This window comes from Mercurialis annua, linkage group LG8, assembly GCF_937616625.2.
Source record: "Mercurialis annua linkage group LG8, ddMerAnnu1.2, whole genome shotgun sequence".
NCBI lineage: Eukaryota > Viridiplantae > Streptophyta > Magnoliopsida > Malpighiales > Euphorbiaceae > Mercurialis > Mercurialis annua.
The window spans coordinates 4,126,228-4,146,208 of NC_065577.1; the positions used below are offsets into that span (position 1 = coordinate 4,126,228).

At 28.1% G+C, this 19,981-nt stretch overlaps 4 protein-coding genes across 4 annotated transcripts; 2 read left to right on the top strand and 2 right to left on the bottom strand.

The window, feature by feature from the left end:
• Window positions 1-6,422: 6,422 nt before the first annotated feature.
• On the top strand, window positions 6,423-7,283 carry LOC126660073 (uncharacterized). The gene has a single exon (XM_056104084.1). The coding sequence runs from the start codon at window positions 6,423-6,425 to the stop codon at window positions 7,281-7,283; it is 861 nt and encodes a 286-aa protein (XP_055960059.1).
• Window positions 7,284-11,270: 3,987 nt separating this feature from the next.
• LOC126660074 (uncharacterized) lies at window positions 11,271-11,841 on the top strand. The gene has a single exon (XM_050353408.1). The coding sequence runs from the start codon at window positions 11,471-11,473 to the stop codon at window positions 11,780-11,782; it is 312 nt and encodes a 103-aa protein (XP_050209365.1). The 5' UTR covers window positions 11,271-11,470; the 3' UTR covers window positions 11,783-11,841.
• Window positions 11,842-15,595: 3,754 nt separating this feature from the next.
• On the bottom strand, window positions 15,596-15,934 carry LOC126661486 (protein PELPK1-like). The gene has a single exon (XM_050355340.1). The coding sequence runs from the start codon at window positions 15,932-15,934 to the stop codon at window positions 15,596-15,598; it is 339 nt and encodes a 112-aa protein (XP_050211297.1).
• Window positions 15,935-18,960: 3,026 nt separating this feature from the next.
• On the bottom strand, window positions 18,961-19,251 carry LOC126661487 (protein PELPK1-like). Its single transcript, XM_050355341.1, has one exon. The coding sequence runs from the start codon at window positions 19,249-19,251 to the stop codon at window positions 18,961-18,963; it is 291 nt and encodes a 96-aa protein (XP_050211298.1).
• Between the last annotated feature and the right edge of the window lie 730 nt (window positions 19,252-19,981).

Here is a 19,981-nt window from a genome sequence, read left to right on the forward strand (position 1 = left end):
TTAATAAAAATGATAAATATTTAGATTTTTGAGATCAGCATGCCTCTTTATTATTCAATTTCATTTAGGCTTTGCCGAATTTCTATGCGTGTGAGATTTTTTAATGTATTTATTGTTTAATACCAAAATAAGCTTTGGTGTAATATGTTGTTGATCGTATTGTAATATTTTATTTTTCATTATTTATTCATTGAAAGGGATAATGAAATAATGAGTCAATATTATTGTTTTATTATTATTATTAACATTGCGACACATCAAATTATAGCAAACTAAAAATATTTATATTTAGTTTGCAATAAAATGAGGTTTCTCCGACTCGATTTATTTATTTAGCGGTTTGGCATCGAAATTGCATTTTGCAAGTGATAGGTCGCCCTCCATTATTAACATTAATAAAGTACTAATAATACAATTAATAAAATTGTAATTACTAATCAAAAACAAAATGAAACACATTTTTTAATATAGTAAACAAATGAGCAAAAAATGCTCAATGGTACAACATGCACACCAAACTAATTAAAGCAACCAAACACTCCTGAAAAACACGCAATTACCGACATATTTTACCGACAGAATATAAATCCATCGGTAATCACAATTAAAATACACATATATGGTAAAATTAGTCCAATTTAAGCAATTGAACTAGTTTTTAAATCATAATCAATCAAAGATTAATTAACTAATTCCCAGCTGGTGGTGGAGAAAGAAAAGGAATGGAGGGAACTGTAGTTGGAATTGAGGGCATGCTTGGCAATGGAGGCAAGGTGAACTTTGGGATTGTAGGCATGGTTGGAAAATTAGAAGGAAAAGGAGGCAAATTTGGAATTGGAAATGTGGGTATATTTGGTAGATTTGGTAAATTATTAGGTATATTTGGTACTTGAAGAAGATTTCGAGCAGCTAAGCTGACATTTATGCTTGAAAATGCTAATGCGATTAGTAAGAAAGCTAAGATGAAGAAATTTTTGGAAGAGGACATCATCATTAAGTTGATATATTTGTTGGTTCTGAATGAGTAATTAAAATTGGGCTAGTGTTTGAAATATATATAGTAGGAAATTAAGCTAGGGCATGGGATTTATTTAAAACCTTATAGTATTTTTGGTAGGTGATGTAGTTTACCTTCAAATCTAAATTTCAGCATGTTGTCAAAATTTGATGTGGTTGAGTTGAAATTGAAGAAGGTAGAAGATTTTGTTTAACTTTGGTGATCCAACCAAGTTTAATTACAACTAATAATTCATTTAGTACATTAGACCCAATAATCTATATGTAATACTGAAATCAGTGATCATCGTCTCAAAATTGTTTTTAGTTGAGTTATATATAGACCTGGTAATAAAAAAAATCAAACCTTTACTATTTGTTGCAATTTAAATTAAACTTTTCAATTTTTATAATAATAGTAAAAAAAAAATTTATATTTTTTTATAATTATAGCTAAATTGGTGGCCAAATTTGCAATAATAAAAATACAATTTGGCTATTATTACAATAAAAAAAATACAATTTGGCTATTATTGTAATAAAAAAAAGAAAATTTGGCTATTATTATAAAAAATTAAAAAATTTAGTTTAAATTGTAATAAATTATAAAGGTTTGAATTTTTTTATCACTATTAAACTTTATATATAAATATATATTAAACGAACTTCTTTTTGATACATTTTTTTTCACCAAGATTCAATTTAAATTACGACGACATTTTCTTGTTCATCAATACAACTTTCAGTAGTTCTAATAAAAAAATACAACAATTTGGAAAGAATTAATGGGCTAGTTTATCGAACTGCATCTACACAAAATTTAGGATCACCAACTCTAAATACTTTGCTCTTTCTTCTTTTTAAAAACTTATTCTTATCTTCATCTTTTAAAGGATGGGAGGAGGTGATTATTCGGTTTCGATCGAAAATCACCTCCTCTCGGATCATAAATGCTAAATAATTTTTAAATTTACTCTTTATTTCGATAATAGCTCTCCGATATGTAGTTCTCCAACATGGATCTTATCATTTTCTTGATTAAATTTTTATGATTTTATGATTTTATATTTATTTATTGTTTGTCTTTTTAGATCTATCAAGAATTTATTGTGATAGTTCGGGCTTTATTGTCAATTTCTTGTAATCTAAGATTTTAAAAGATTATCTATCTAATTTCGTAGAATCCTATTGATAAAAATGACTGGAAATATTAAACTTTAACAGATTTAGCGGATTGAAAGTGTAGTCGGAAGTGTTTTATAATAAAGGACCTCATACACAACGGGACTTTATTCATCGTTTGTGGTAAAAGTTGGGAAACTTAGGGAGATTCCACGACATAAGTTTTTTTCATTTTCGATTAATTTTGCTTGATTTTTTTAGTTATTTATTAAATCTTTGATAAAGTAGAATTAAAAAGATCATACTATTTAATTTTATTATATTACTTTTTGGATTGTACTTTAATCTTTTTTTACTAGAATCTACGTTTTGGAAGGAAAAAAGTCTATACAAAATTTATTAGGCTTAATCACCAAAAAATGCCAAACCTATACGTCTTCTGTTAATTATAGCCAAACCTTTAAAAATCAACAGATTTAGTCAAACCTTATATGTTTTGTTTCTTTTTTAGCCATTTTTGAATCGAACTAATTTTTCTGACACCGTGTCGTCCACATCACCGCCAACTAAGCAATTTGCTGGCATGGCAGCTGAAATATTTAAATAAGATTTGGCTATAACTGAAACAAAATGCATAGGTTTGATATTTTTTGGTGAATAAAACTAATTTTAAAATTAAATAATTAAATGATTAATTATATTATAATAGAATTCATATATATTTAAAAAATAATATTTTTATTAACGCTAATTAATATTAATTTATTTTTTTACTAAATTTAAATAATTCTAATAATTTTTTTTACATATTTGATGGATATATAATTAATTGAAATTCTATTAAAAATAAAAAATGTCATATTCATTTTAGATTTTTTTTTAAATTTTAGTCGTCGGTTCTTTGACACCGCCGCCGTTTGAGACCCAATTGTTCGTCTTCCGACGAACAATCTGAGAGTAATCTACACAACAAACATACGACAGTGTTCATAATTTAACTATACACACAGAAACTATAAAATATGCACTGAATAGACCGCTTATTTAAAGGACGAGTGTAATTATTTTCTCAGTTTTTTTCTTTAAAAAGTGAAGCTCATTGTGATATAATCAATATATATCATGATGTTTATAAGCATAAACGCATATGTCATTTTACTCGGCATATCCAAAAACTTACCTTAATTTACACATAATATTTTATTTATTACCTAAACCCAGTCATAACAAGATCTCAACAACATTAAAAATAATAAATCAAGTTCAAAATCATCATTTTTATTAAACCCTTTCACCAAATTTAATTTAACATTAATTCCTAAGTAATACATTAATTCATTTTTTAATTACATAAAATTAATTAGGTTTAATAAAAAATTAAAATTAATTTTAATTAGTTTTAAATAGGAAATATTAATTATTTTTAAATATATATAAATTTCATAAATTTCATAAATGATATAATTAATTTATTAATTATTAAATTAAAAATTGGCTTGAATTTAGAATAAGATTTATTCATCCAAAAAATACCAAACCTATTTTTTTGTCAATTATAGCCAAATCTTATTTAAATATTTCAGCTGTCATGCCAGCCAATTGCTTAGTTGACGGTGACGTGGACGACACGGTGTCAGAAAAACCAGTGCTATTCAAAAATGGCTAAAAGAAACAGAACATATAAGATTTGGCTAAATCTGGTGATTTTTAAAGGTTTGGCTATGATTGACATAAAACGTATAGATTTGGCATTTTTTGGTCATTAAGCCAATTTATTGCCCTTAAAGAACTACATTTTTCTGCAACTATTTATATGCGTGTCAACTGTAGAACATTCTATAGGTGTAACCAGAATTTGATAATAAAACAGATTTAATCCTCATATTTTATTGCAAGTTCTATTTTACTTATTTAGATAGTTTTTTTTTTACCTTTTTAAATGATATAGTATATTAATACTTCATTATGAGTGGACAATTAAAGTGATAAAACGTAACTCAGATCACTAATAAAAATAAATATGTATTATTTAATAATTTAAAATTATTATTGTAGCAATCACATCAAAAAAACTTATAATCCTAAGATTCCTTAAATGTCGATTATCAGAGAAACAATGAATGGATATGCGGATATGCAAAACTATGATTGTGCCTATTGGCTATTGCAGGTAGGAAAAATTATATTAGTGGTATGCGAAAAATATTTTATTTTAATGTTTGAAATTTATTTATTTTATATTAGTATTTTAATTCTTTAAAAGTGTATCAAAATAACACTTATGTATAACTATTTTTTGATAACAGGACTAGTAATGAAATGAATAATAATTTTTAAATTTATTATTATAATATGTTATTTCAATTTTATATAGATAATTGTATCATTTGCATAAAATATCGTAACTTTTTTATTAAAATAACAAAAAGAACTAAGTGAAATTGAAATTTACTTTTATTTATTTAGTTCACTAGTGATTAGCAAAATGCTAAAATTACTCGTTTGATATATTTTTGGATCATAAGAGTTAATAATCACTACAACAAAAATGATCTACTGTGACATCAAAAAAATATAACTTAATGTTAAAAAAACGTCATTAAAAGTTTATACCAATATTTTTCACAAACGTCATTAAAGTGTTACATTAGCCGGTGTCGTTAGGTGTTTAAGTGACATTTAAGCTAAATGTTTGTAGCCATTTATAGTAACATTTTAATATATTTATTGTGACATATATTGAACATTGTTATAATACATAATATAGCAATATTTATAAAGTGTTGCCATATTAATTCATTGGTATTTTTTTTTGCCAATTGGTATGTGCTATAATAGTTTTTGCAACATTTAACATTATTTTTAAAATATATTTGATCACTATATTATCATACAATTTTTCACTTCTTAATTTATTATAATAATTATTGATCACACAAAAAAATAAAACCAATTAATTGGTTAAATATTTGAAATAAAAAATGAACAATGTTTTATTTATTTTTAATATACATACATTTCCAAAAAAATTAAAAAAAAAACTACAACGAAAAGGCAAATAAAATATACATCAAATCAAACTCTAAATTCAATAGGAGTTGTTTATCTCCACTATCTTCCTCCCTTAAAACATGGACCACTCTCGATTGCAGTTTAATTACAGTTATTCTTCAGTTGTTTTCTTATCAACTTCTTCATCTCTTCAATCTTAATATCCAAAAAAGAAAATACAAAGTAATAAAAGTAAAAAAAAAATACATTTCGTCATTTCAATAGAACTAAATTTCTAGAAAACAAAAATATTAAACTCAGATATGCTTATTACCTGACAAAAAAAATAAAAGAAACTCTAAGAAATGATGAATGCTCGTCGTACATTATCAAATTGATTGTTGTTGTAATGTTCATTACTCCAATAACACTAAACCGTGTTATCAAAATCGCCGCCCACAAGAAAATTTAAAAAAATTGATTGATAAACCAAAGAAATAAGATAACCTAATATGCAGCACTAATTTAAAGAAGTACCCACCTGACTCATCTGCCAATTCATACATTATGCTTTCAATTCACATAACCCAGAAAAAAAATGCTTACCTTCATATACTTTTGCACAATCTGAAGCCCTTTTTAAGGATTTGAATTCGAAAAAATAAAATAAAATAGAGCTGATAAAAATCAAAATAAAAACAACAAAAAGATGGAATCAAATAAACAACATAAAAGAGAAACAATATACAATGTAAAAATTTATAGATGGTGATGAGTTTTATTGATAAAAAATTGTGATAATATATAGAGATTATTTAAAGATAAAGGAAGTGGCGAAAAATTAGGATGTAAATTCAGTTAAAATTTTCAAATTTCAAATTAAAGTTGAAAGTGATAAGTTTTTCAACTTTAAAATCTAAAGAAGTTATCAGAATAATTACATATTTTTAGTGTCAATTATTAGAATATTACTTTAACTATATTTTATTATTTAAAGCAATGTTTGTCAAATATGTTACTGTAATAGTGTCGTAATAGATTGTTTTTGTTGTAGTGAATACACTGAAATAGTAGATTTTAAGATTGATTAGACAATACTAATTTAATTTTTCCTTAATTATATCCATCCAGCAGCCAAAAGAAATCATTGAACTTCAATAATTTTAGGAGCTTGAGATACATTTGAAGGAAATGCATAAAATGCGAACCACTTGCCGTTCAAACATAGAAATTCTCAAAAATTTACTAATTCTCAAGTTATAAAGTCCGTATCTAGCAACAAAATCACATTTTTTCAGCACTGAAATTTAACAATGACACACCATAGCAAATATTTAGTCATAGCTTTTATTTGTACTTTGTCAATTTCAAACATTAATGTCAGTTTAGCCGCTCGTTCTCTTTCGCAGTTTTCGTACTCCGCTTCGTTTGCTTTTCCAGCCACGCCTGGTGTCGCTTCCTTGCCTACGGCGCCCGCCGTTCCTTCAACTCCTACGCTCCCCGTATACACCATCCCGCCGCCTTCAAATGTTCCTGGCGTTCCATTCCCTCCTCCACCACCTTTAGAAGTTCGCGGCATCCCTTCAACACCCAACGGCTTAACTACCACTTTACCTCCGCCTTTAATTGTGCCCCGCGTCGCATCTCCTCCACCACCTTTAGAATTTCCTGGCATCCCTTCAACACCTGGCGGCTTAATTAATACCTTACCTCCGCCTTTAAATTGGCCCGGCATCCCATCTCCTCCACCACCTTTAGAAGTTCTCGGCATTCCTTCAGCACCCAACGGGTTAACTACCACTTTACCTCCGCCTTTAAATTGGCCCGGCATCCCATCTCCTCCACCACCTTTAGAAGTTCTTGGCATCCCTTCAACACCCGGCAGCTTAATTAACACCCCGCCTATATATGTGCCCGGCCTCTCACCCCCTCCACCACCTTTACAAGTTCCCGGCATTCCTTTAACACCCAACAGCTTGATTAACTTGCGTCCTCCTTCAAGTGTGCCCGACGTCTCTATAAATACCTTCCCACCACCATCAAATGTGCAGGGCGTCCCGTCAAGTCCCCTTGGCCCCGTGCCTGCAGCGTCAACTGTGCCCGCCTTTCCGACAATATCAGATGTCCCAAGTACCCCGTCGACCTCCTATAATTCCCCACCTACGACTCCTTAAAACCGAACCAATATTTTTTTTACTATTAGCCAAGTATGGTGGTGTTTGTTTTTCAAAAAAAGGAACTTTTAGGATGAGTTGCTCGATAAATGTATAGGAATATTATTATTTTTAGACTTATGTTCCATGATTTTCTTGATCAAATAGAAAACATATGTATATAGAAGGAAGTTTGCTTGTTGTAGGTGCTTGTTATAGGATTTTTATTTTCATGTGTATTTTTCAAATAAATATACTATTATGTCTCCTAGTCCTAGCGGTGGAATCATAATTTTTTTCCAGCACTGATTAAATGTTACTTACGTGAACTATTTAGTCCATTTTTGACTTTCTAAAAGTGGATTTCTCTTTAACACTGATTTTACTATAAATCTTAATCTTAAAAAAAAATCAAATTTAACTATAGCTCGAATAAAAATCTATCTCAGATTGTGAATGGTTCCGCCACTAATCTCTCCCCAATCTCAACTGGGTGATACCCAATAAGGTAAAATATTTTTATTTAATGAATAAATTTGTATTAAAAAGCCACAAAAAATAAAAAAACCGCTACTAAGCTTTCACATAAAATGTGACACACGAGGCGGTACACTAAAGATTAGGCTATGACCAACAAAACAAGCAACGAGTCACTGGTTTGCAAATAAAATACCGTGTAAATATTAGTTAGCTAGATATTTTAGAGCTAATCAAACTCTAACTTTTGTACTTGTATTATATACACACTAATACATGATATTAAACTCTTAAAGTACTGAATTATAGAGCTAATCTTTTTTTTAGTTCCGGAACTTATTATTTTGTCTACCCATTCGTAACTAAGAGGCCGTTTGGTTCGCCACAAAAAGGGGAAAATGGGAATGAGAATGATTCTCATTGTCTGTGTTTATTTTGTCAAATTATACTAGAGAATGGGAATGTGACTACCTCTTTAATGGGAATCACCCATTCCCCCCTACCCAATGAAAATGGACTTTTGAGAATGGAAATCAAAATGTAACAAAATATTTTAATAATAAATAATAAATATATAATTATTAAAAAACTAGTTTTAAATATTTATTTTAAAAAATATACTTAAAATAATAAAAAAAAAAAATTTTAATATTTTTTCTAAAAATAAATTTTTTAATTTTTTTAAAATAAGTTTTTTTACTTTTTTTAATTTTTTTCAAAATAGTTTTTTAAATTTTTTTAAAATATTTTTTTAATTTTTTAAAATAAATTTTTAAATTTTTAAATTTTTTATATATAAAAATATTTAAAATATTAAACTTTACCCATTCCCATTCCCATTCCCACACTAATTTTGAACCAAACAAAAAATGAAAACAATCATTCCCATTCCTTCTCATTCCCATTCCCATCTCGATTTCGATTCCCAACCTTGAACCAAACGGTCCCTAAGTGAAAGTTCAATATTGCGATCGCGATACGATGGTAAACAAGCTGTTCTATAAAATCTGCTCTCTACATTTTCCGCCTTTTGCGATTGATTTAAGCAAGAGCGCTAATACTGTAATCCTAATTTTTTCTTTCACAGCATGTGCCAAGACACTTTTTGAAGAGGTATCTTAGAGGAGCTCGTGGGTATGTTAAAGTGGCAATGTCTGACGGACGAGTTTGGACAATCTGCCTCCGTAAAATTAGTCACAAACGTGCAGCATTTGGGAAGGGATGGCAAGCATTTTGCAGAGAAAACAATCTGAAGGCAGAAGATGTTTGTGTTTTTGAGCTGATAACAGAAAAATGTGATGCTGAAAGCTTCTATTTCTCGTGCAGTTTGTTGAAGGAATGAAATCTCTCAGAGTTTAATATTCCACTAATGCACTCTTCAATATCAAAATTATCAGTTATATTTTTATTAAGGCTTAATGCCTTAAATAAACTTCGACCTTTTATCTCCTCTTCAATCCTACTCCACCGTTGAAAATTTGTCAATTTTATCCCATTTTGCATTTTTTCATGTCAATTGTACCCTAAACATAAAATTAACCTTTATTTACTTGACAAAAGTTCAAAATAATTCTTCAAAAATGGTCAATTTAATATAAAAAATTAATCTAATGCAGAAATGATCAATTTAGAGAATTTTTGCTAAATAAAAAATGTGTCAATTTTATGCTTTAGGGGACAATTGAAATGAAAAAATATAAAATAGAGTAAAATTGACTGAGTTGCAACGTCGGAGTAGGATTGAAAAGGGATGAAAGGTCAGGTGTTTTTTTAAGACATTGGCGTTTTATTAATTATATCCAAAACATAAAATAAAAATCGTAATTATTTTGAGTAAAATATAATTTCGAATAATTATATCCTAAGTATTTGGTCACAATACTTTTAGACATGCAAACTCAATGGAATAAATTCATCCATTGGCAAATTTTCATCATTAGTCTGTTTTCCATAATAATCAAGAGCTTCATGAACAAAATGACCTAACAAGATATATAACAAGTTTGAATTGTATTAATCTAGAAAACTTATGACCAAATTCAACCATTTTAATTTGATGGAGGAAGAGTGTAGTCAAACAAAATTTCCAGTATTATAGAAACAAAATTTCCCTTAACAATTTTTTTATAGCTATAAAAGGTAAACACCAAGCAATTGTTTAACTCACCAATATTCACATTGAATAACTTTTCAATTTTTGTATCTTGTTCAAAATATCATCTAATTAAGCAATTACTTGACAATTTATATGATGGGTTCTTGCAAGTATTTCCTCTTAACATTATTTTGTATAATGTCATTTTCAAAACTGAACCCTAGCTCGGCAGCTAGAAATCTCTTCCAATTTCCATCCCCCACTTTTAACACATTTTTTCCAAAGCCGATCGGAATGTCATCACCGCCAATATCTTTCTTAGATCCCGGGCTGCCTACGACACCATATGTGCCGTCCGTAGGCAGCAACTCGAACCCTTTCGGATCCATGCCAACCATGCCTATGGGATCCTTCGTGCAAGGCGATCCCTCAACGCCCGGAAAGAATACTGCTGCCTCTCAATCTCAACCCATAAAATCCTCTCGTAATTAATCAGCTTTCTCATTGCTACCTCAATTAATAATTTATATAGAAAATAATAAAATTTCTTATAGCCTAAAGTGTAACAGCCTTTTAGGCTGTAACGGCATACTACTTTTTTATCCATTAAATTGATTGATTGATTAATTATTTTTAATTAATTAATCAATTTAGTTTTTATTAATTATTATTTTATTTTATTATTATATAATTTAAATGTTATAAAAATTGAGCAAACTTATTATTATTTTTATTGTTAAATGTTAGTTAAACTGAGTAATAAATAAAATATAACATCAAAATGAAGATATTGTTATTATTTATCATAAAGTGTAAAAAGTAATGATCTATTACTTAATAAAAAAACTAAAGTTTCAAAAATAAAATGATATCTTTTGATACTTTGATAACTATAGATATATTTTCAAATTTTAATTTTAATAAAACAATACAAATGATAGTTTTATTGTTTATATAGTATAAGTTTTACTCTTATAAACTATTAACACAATATGATAAAAATTAAATTATAAATTAAAAGTATCCTTTATGTTTTTAAATTTATTTATTAATAAAAAAAGAATTATAAATAAATAACTAAATTGACGAGTAATTTATTGACCATTGGACTGGTTAATTAATCAAGTAGAGAAGACGTCCAGCGTGGATGCTTAAGAAGCTACCACAACCTATATTTTAAGAAATGTGTGTTTTTAAATTTGTGTTGTATAAAAAATACTCTATATTTCCACTTATCATAATTTAATTTAATGTTAGTAGTGAATTTATATTTATTTTAATTCAACAACTAAATGTAGAATGAATTGTTTTTGTATAATGATAAGTTTAGGTCTACTAATTTTAGAAACAATTATTAATGTTTTATGTAGTGGAATATCCATGCCATGCACTGATTCATGAGTTATACAATAGAGGATAACTAGATGGACGAAAATAATGTATCACAAATAACTCAAAAGTCTGATTAAAATGAAAATAAAGAAAAACAAACAAAATAAAAATAAAACCACTCATATGTTTTCTCTATAGAGAAAATACAAAAAAACATAATAATTAGTAAATATGAAACATATTGAAACTGGAGGATTTGACTTAGTTCCCAGCTGGTGGTGGGGAGAGCGAAGGAAGAGTAGGAATGGTAGTTGGGATAGTGGGGATTGAAGGCATGCTTGGCAATGGAGGCAAGCTGAACCTCGGAAGAGTCGGCATGGTCGGAATAGGAAGGGGCGGAAGTGTCGTGGGCAATGTCGGCAGTGTAGGCATCGGAAGATTTGGAATACTTGGCAAGGACGGCAACGCATTAGGGTTTGGCAAATTTGGCAACGAGGGCAAATTCGGCATTTGTAGAAGATTACGAGCAGCTAGTCCGACGTCTATGCCGGAAAATGCCAAAGCGATGAAGAAAAAGAAAGCCATATTCCTGAATGAAGGCATGTTGTATTTTTGAACTATGAATAGAAAAAAGTATGTATTGTTGTTAACTTGGTGTGTTTGGAATGAGAAAAACTACGAATAGGGTTGGGATTATATAGTGGATTTTGGGTAGATTATGTAGGTGGGGAAAATAGAGAAATAAAATTAGATATCTATTTATGTTTAGTTTACCTTCACATCTAATTTCTTAGAGTCATTATTTGTCAAAGATGTAGTTGTGGTTTAGCTAACATAATAAATGAAGTCACTTTTTTCTGATATGTTTTCAAATAAATTACTAATCTTTCTTTTTTTTGGATGAATTTTTAATCGTCTCATTCCATCTCATTCTCAATTATTTTAATATGTAGATATTGACTAAATATTCTATACCCGAAACTGACCATTCACATAAAGAGTAAAGCAAAATTTTAAAGACACAATTACGATCAAATTTACAAAAGAAAATATTGAATAAAAAAAATTAACAGTTTACAAGCAATTTAATATTTTTACTTAACTACCAATTAAAAAAATTAAAATGATATATATTCTAAATAATAATTATATAATAAAATTTATTATTTTATGCGGAATCGAAATTTTTAGAAATTGGATACAAAAACTGGATAGTGGTATTTTTGTAATTTTATCTGAATTTGAAGTGTGCGATTTAGGCAATTTATGGACCTAGTTTCATTAGTAGCATGCCAAAATTGCTATTTTTATTTTTAATTAATTATTTTTAATTTTAATTATGCCTAGGATTTTTTTAATTCCATATTAGGATGCCATTGTTTTTTTATATTTATATGTAGGTTGAAGATTCAGATTTTGAATGTCAAAGAACGGCTAATGCTTTTTCTTTTTTAATTTTAAAATTCACTTGAATGAACGATTATTTGGATCTCTAATTCTTAAAATCCATTCGAATCAATAGATGAGAAAGCTACAGTTTGGTATTAATTTTTCAATCAGCATATATATAAATCTCTCTTTTTTTTATAAGTCCATCCGGTTTTCAGGGCTTTGTCCTGACTAATCTGGATCCGACCCGCATCGTGAACCTGGCATGATGACTGAGTCTTCCAGCGGGGATTTTCTGCATTCACAAAACTCGAATCCGAGATCTTATTTAAGCGATACCAAACCGCTTAGCACTTGAACCAACTCCTATTGGTTAAAAATCTCTTGTTTACGCAGCGTCAAACTCTATCTAATACCATCATTTGAAAAGGGCAAAATGAGTTTAATTATATAACAATAATCAGAGATAATCGTTGATCTAACATAAATTAAACTCATTTTGATCTAACATAAATCTCTATCTAACATAAATCTTCAGAGATATCGAAAGTCCAATAAAAAATACTAATATATATCCAACCTCAACTAATATGCCACTACAAGAAACTTGATTTTTGAAAACGTGAGTTGTCGTTGTGAAAACCTAAAATATGGTTGTTAAATTTTTTTAACAATGACAAACGTGGTTGTGCGTGTTAGCGTAATGTAATGTTTTTTATAACGACTTTTTTAAATAATGGTCGTTGCTATAGGTTTTACAAAATCTATAAGATTGGTTGTTAAAAGTTATTAATAACTATAAAACGTCGTTATCAAAACATTATAATATTAATTATTATTTTAATATGTTATATAATTTTATAATTTTATAATTTTTATATTTTAAAATACAATTATTATTAAAATTTAATATTTTTTATTTTTTGATTGATATATTACAACAAAAGTAAAAATTATTTTTATAGTGAAGGGTGGGTTTCTTTTATAGTGAGAATGCGTCATTCTCATTTCACTTATTTTCAATGTGGGATTTTAACTATTCCTTCTTTCTTTTAACAACGAAATTATTTGTCGTTATGAAATGCTAATATTTAAAAACGACACATATTAAATCGTTGGTAAAGCAAATAATTTACAATGACATGATTAGTCGTTGTAAAATAATTATCTTTAAAAAACGATATAAATTAAGTCGTTGCTAAAAGTATAATTTTTAATAACGATTTTATTAGGCGTTGTAAAATAATTATATTTAGAAACGGCATTAAAATAATCGTTATAAAAGGTATATGTATTGTAACTATTTTAATAGTCGTTGTAATGGACCGTTGCTAAAACTCACTTTTCTTGTAGTGTGCTGTCGACTTTAAGTTGAAACAGATAAGAAGGTGAACTAACAAGGAATTAACTAATTAAACTTATGAGATTCTATTAATTTTTTTCATCATCAGAATCTCTAAACATACTCATCAATGGCATCATTCATCTCCTTCATTCTTGCTATCTTTGTATTCTCATTTGCAAGCATGCATGTAACTTTAGCTGCACGCAATCTTCTGCAAATGCCAACATTGCCAAATTTACCAAACCCTACTGCATTTCCACCATTACCAAGTTTTCCAAATCTTCCACAGCCCACTTTGCCAAACTTGCATCATGACTTTGCTTGAGGGATTTGTTTTATGTGTTTCACTTGTTTTAGAATTTTTATCTTTTTTTTTTAATTTTGATGTTTTATTTTGTGATTGTGTTATTGTATTATTTATATCAATATCGATGATGTCATGTAAGATGACTTGATTTAAACTGAAATAATATTATAGATGTTTATATATTTGTTTTTCCATGTACTCTGATAAAATAAATTTACAGAGCCACAACTATGAGAAATTGATAAATCTATCAAGTGGAGAAATTTGATAGTTTGGCCGACAATTTCTTATTTGGAGTCAAATATTATATCTAAAAAAGTACATAAAAAGATATAGATTTTAATTAATAACAATAGTATACAATTCAAAATCAAGTTATTTATTGATTAATTAATCCATTTTTGGAGGAATTGTTTTTTGAAAACATCATTCAATTTTGATTTTTATTTTTTTGATAAAACATATTTGTATTAGCACTTGGCCTAATGTTAAAATTTGATAGATAATTTAAGACAAACAAATGTATTAAAAAGATTAATTTCCATACACTATAAATAATAAGTGCAAAAATGATAATTAATTATACAAATAATAATTAACTCTAGATAATTTAAAACAAGAAAGTAAAAATGATGCCTATAAATTTGGACGGATGGTTCAAATTATAAGAGTTTTTACATAATTTCTTATCTAGCTGTGGAATGATTTATCATAAAATAAATTAAAATATTAAATCTACTTGATTTTTTTTTCTGCTTTATATATATAATTGACTCAAATAAAAATTACCGAACGAAACTAGCATACATATGTGTATATATACACACTCGTGGTTTTGGCAATTTAATTTTTATCTCCTTTATGTAAAATGATGATACAGGACAACACATATTTTGATAAATTTCTTAATTAGTAAGAAATTGCAATAAATTAATGAATCTTATTTTATTCTTATCATTTCATGTTTAGATGGTTTTATTTTTAGTCAATGAGAACAAATTACATCTTTAATCAGTTACAATATTAATATACATTAGTATAAATTAAGTTTTACAAATAAATTATAAGAAAAAGTAAAATATAAAAGTCATAAGGACATGAAAATCATACAAAACATAAAATTACATATAAGAAACAGAATAATTAACTTTAAACAATGAAAGTTTATTACAAATGAAAAGATAAATTTGTTGCAATAACATAGAAACTAAAAAACGGAAAATAAAAAAATGGCAAAACAATAATTTTACAACAATAAATCATAAATGTAACGAGAACATATGACTCAAAACAATTACTACAAATAAAATAAAATAAAAATACACACACAAACGCAAACACTCTCTCTATAGAGATGTGACGAAGGATCGAACCATCAAGGCCGACATTTAGTTCCCGGCTGGTGGTGGAGAGAGGAAAGGAATGGAAGGAATGGTAGTTGGGATCGAAGGCATGTTTGGCAATGGAGGCAAAGTGAACTTGGGAAGAGTCGGCATGGCCGGAAAATTACTCGGAAGGGGCGGAAGTGTCGTCGGCAATGTTGGCAATGTAGGTTGTGGAAGATTTGGAATACTTGGCAATGACGGCAATGCATTAGGGTTTGGCAAATTTGGTATCGAGGGTAAATTCGGCATTTGAAGAAGATTACGAGCAGCTAGTCCAATGTCTATGCTGGAAAATGCCAAAGCCATGAAGAAAACAAATACTAGATTCTTGAAAAAAGCCATGTTTTCAGAATTCTGATAGATATATATGTTTAAGCAAGAAGGGTATATATGTCTTTTGGTAATTGTTTTGGGAATGCGATGAGAATAACAAAAACTGGAGTTGAGGTTATATAGGAGATGAAATTTTATGTTAGGTGTGATCTAGGTGAGGATATTGGAGAAATTCCACGATAATTAGTTTAACTGAACATCTAAAATTTTTAGTTATTATATAAGCAAGATAAATTTATGTATTTAGAAATTTTTAATCAAAATAATGAATATAGTTAAAGAAAGTTATGACAATTTGATCCATACATTTTGTAATTTGTGATGAATATTTCTAATCCTCAATTTACATTTATATTTGAAATTTTTTACAGTCGATGATTTTGATATTGATTTCATGAATGATTATATTACACAATCGATATTTTAATTTAGTTTAAAAACAGTTATTATGAAAACAAGGTGAATTTAAAATAGGTTATCAGTCAAAAAAATTAATTTAAAATTGAATATATTTATTATAAATCGTTAAGTTAGCAAATTAAACGATCACAAGTTTTTTTAAATGTATTAATTATAATAAAAATAGTTAGCAAAAATAAAAATGCAGGTACTCAATTTAATAAAATTTAAGCTAACCGTAGCAACTGCGCGTGTGAAATACACACACTTTCTGGCATGACATATGGACCTAACGTACAAAATAAGAAACGTAGGAATTCAATGTCGAAAAGTAAAGTACTTAAATTTAAAATTTCCTAAAAATTACTATATGGATTTCAAAAAAAGAAATTAAAAATTAAATCAATGTCACTAAGTTGGATTGTTTAAATTACTAAATTAATCTCAGGCAGCAATTTTTTTTTTTTATGAATAAAAATCATAATCCTAAAAAATTAACTATTCGATAACCCACCAACTAGAACACATATCTGATCTAACATCAATCTTCAAACTTTCAGAGTTGTACACAACTATACAACATTTCTCCCCTTTAGTTGAAGATTGATATAAGAAGATGACCTAACAAATATGAGTTCAGAACACACAATATTATATAGTTAGTTGCAACTCAACTGATATTATATCGCATATAATTACATCATATCCAAGCTTATTGTTGATATATTTGACAAAAGTTGAAAAATTAATGATAAATATAGTAAGATTTTTAAAATTATGGTATATTTGGCAAGATTTGGAAAAATAAAAAAATCATTTAGGCTATAATTTATGACGGTTCTAAATTATAAAAATTAGATAAGTTTTAGATTTAATACTCCAAAAATCTAAAAAAAAATCCAAATTCTTCCAATTTTAAATAAAATATGGGATTGGGATTCCCTCAAATTTATTACTTGAGGGGTCATGTTCATGATTTACACCGTTCATTATAAAATGAACAGTGTAGATTAATTTAATTAAAATTATACTTTTTTGATTTACACCGTTCATTTTGAAATGAACGGTGTAGATCGTAGATATGATCCCCTCAAGTTCAAGAACTTGAGGGAATCTCAATCCTAAAATATGTATTCTCGTCCATTTAGCTACGGTCAACAATAATTTAAGCGTAAAATCATTATCACTAGTTATTAAATTTAAATTAAGAAATAAAGTTCTTAAAATTTCACTTTATTTTTATAGTTTTACATGTATGACTTTTAAAATTTTGTTCTCCAATATTGCATCTCGCATACCAGTTAAGTGATTTTTGAATTAAAACTGACCTAGCAAAATTTAAGTTACATTTATAAAAGTCATTTTTAATTCTTCAACAATAAAAGATCCCTGACCCATCAAATAAAACAGAAAATTGGAACCATAGGGTAGTCATTTCAACCTTAAATACTCAACCATATAGTTTGAATAGGAAATTACTAACTAAAAACGACATGACATTGATTTAGACGACATAACAAAACTCAAATTGTTTAAATTTAATTAAATTTTAAGAAAGACAACCATGCTAATTTGTTGCTCTTAACAAAAAATGGGTAATGAAACTATTTTTTTACTTATGTCGTCAGACAATTGACTATATATATGACTCAAGTTATCAAAGCTAAGCATCGAATAATTAATTATTTCACTTTTTAATTACAAATCTTCAACGATAATCGTATAAAAAAACAGTCAAATTGTGACGGAAATGGCTCGTTGCAATAATTTTCTCTTAGCAATCTTGATTGCTTTGTCATTATCAAGCTTGGATGTTAGTTCAGCTGCTCGTAACATTTTGCAAATTCCTTTTATGCCTACTCTACCAACATTGCCTATCTCACAACCATCTTTGCCGGATATCGGAATTCCTAGCCTCGAATCATTGCTTAACGGAAAGGTACCCGCGATCCCAATATTCCAAACCGGCTTACCTACATTCGGTGTGCCCTCACTTCCGACTATCCCCACCCTATTCCCTGTATTATCAAATAAACCCGGAGTGCCCTCTTTCTCTACAACCCTACCTCCCATTCCCTCTCGCTCTTGAATTACTTAGTAATTAATTGCTTTCATTCATATTCATATACCTAGATTTATGTTCCTTATTTATTTTTAATAGATGGTGATGTTTATCTTCATATAGAAAATTCATTTGTTGGTGATTTACTAGCTATACAAGCTCCATGTTGTTATAAAATGTGTTGGGAAGATTAAGAGGTTTATTTTAATATTTGACTTTTTCGGATCAATAAAATTTCGTGTTATTTTTATTTTGGTTATAAAATTGTCTGTGTGGTCTGGATTTAATTTTAAAAGGGTTATTTTTCTATCTTTATGGAATATAAAAAGTAGTATCATTTTTTCTACCTTTGTGTAACAAAAATAGTATTTGTATAATAGCAATTTCAATAAGGAACAAAAAAAAAGGAAATCTTACAAACATGAAATTAATCAGACAAACGTAAAATTACAAGCATGAAACAAATAAAATAAATAAAAACAAACCAATTTTATTACAACTCAAAGAGAAAAATATAACAATAAATGATAACAAAGAAAAAAAAAGACACAAACTCTCTCAGGATCGAATATTTTTAGTTCCCAGCTGGTGGTGGGGAGACCAAAGGAATTGAAGGAATAGTAGTGGGGATTGAAGGCATGCTTGGCAATGGAGGCAGAGTGAACCTCGGAAGAGTCGGCATGGCCGGAAAATTACTAGGAAGTGGCGGCAGTGTCGTCGGCAATGTTGGCAATGTAGGCTGGGGAAGATTTGGAATACTTGGCAAAGTAGGGATTGGCAAATTTGGCATCGAGGGTAAATTCGGCATTTGTAAAAGATTACGAGCAGCTAGTCCGACGTCTATGTTTACAAATGCCAGAGCCATGAAGAAAACAAATACTAGATTCTTGAAAAAAATCATGTTTTAAGAATTTTGATAAGGGTATATATGTCTTTTGGTAATTGTTAAACGTTTGGAATGTGATGATAATAACAAAACATTTAACAGGTTATATGGGAGCTGAAATTTTATGGTGGGTCTGTGTAGGTGGGAATGGAGAAAATTCCAAAATAATTAGCTGAACAAATCATCTAATTTCTAATTGTTATTATTATAAGTTGTCAATCATGCATTTTGCGTTATTATTATGATTATTTATAAATTCTTTTTAAACCTTTATACAGCTTATTTAGTGTTATTTACCATTTTAACCCTATATCTATTTATACAGATATAATTTCTTAATATCAATAATATTATAATTATTAGGTAATAATTTTAATTATACAAATTTGAACGATTGAAAAAAATTATATTAAAATGTATTTAATAAAACAATTAAAATTTGACCGGTTAAAATTATCAAAGGAAATTTCAAATTCACTGTTTATAAATTTTAATAATTATTATGTTTAATGATTAATGTTTAATTTTTGCTTTTATCAGCACCTCTGGTTGTTGATCTAACCCTCAAAAATTCAATATTAGATAACCCACAAACCAGATCTCACATCAATCTTCATACTTTCACAGTTATCAAAACACAACTATATATACGAACATTCTCCACTTTTTTTAGTTAAACATTAATAAGAAGTTGACCTAACAAGTACTT

What these genes read in the sequence shown, in the direction of transcription:
- LOC126660073 (XM_056104084.1), top strand. Translation starts at nt 6,423, where the DNA reads ATGACACACCATAGCAAATATTTAGTCATAGCTTTTATTTGTACTTTG.
- LOC126660074 (XM_050353408.1), top strand. Translation starts at nt 11,471, where the DNA reads ATGGTAGTTGGGATAGTGGGGATTGAAGGCATGCTTGGCAATGGAGGC.
- LOC126661486 (XM_050355340.1), bottom strand. Translation starts at nt 15,934, where the DNA reads ATGGCTTTTTTCAAGAATCTAGTATTTGTTTTCTTCATGGCTTTGGCA.
- LOC126661487 (XM_050355341.1), bottom strand. Translation starts at nt 19,251, where the DNA reads ATGGCTCTGGCATTTGTAAACATAGACGTCGGACTAGCTGCTCGTAAT.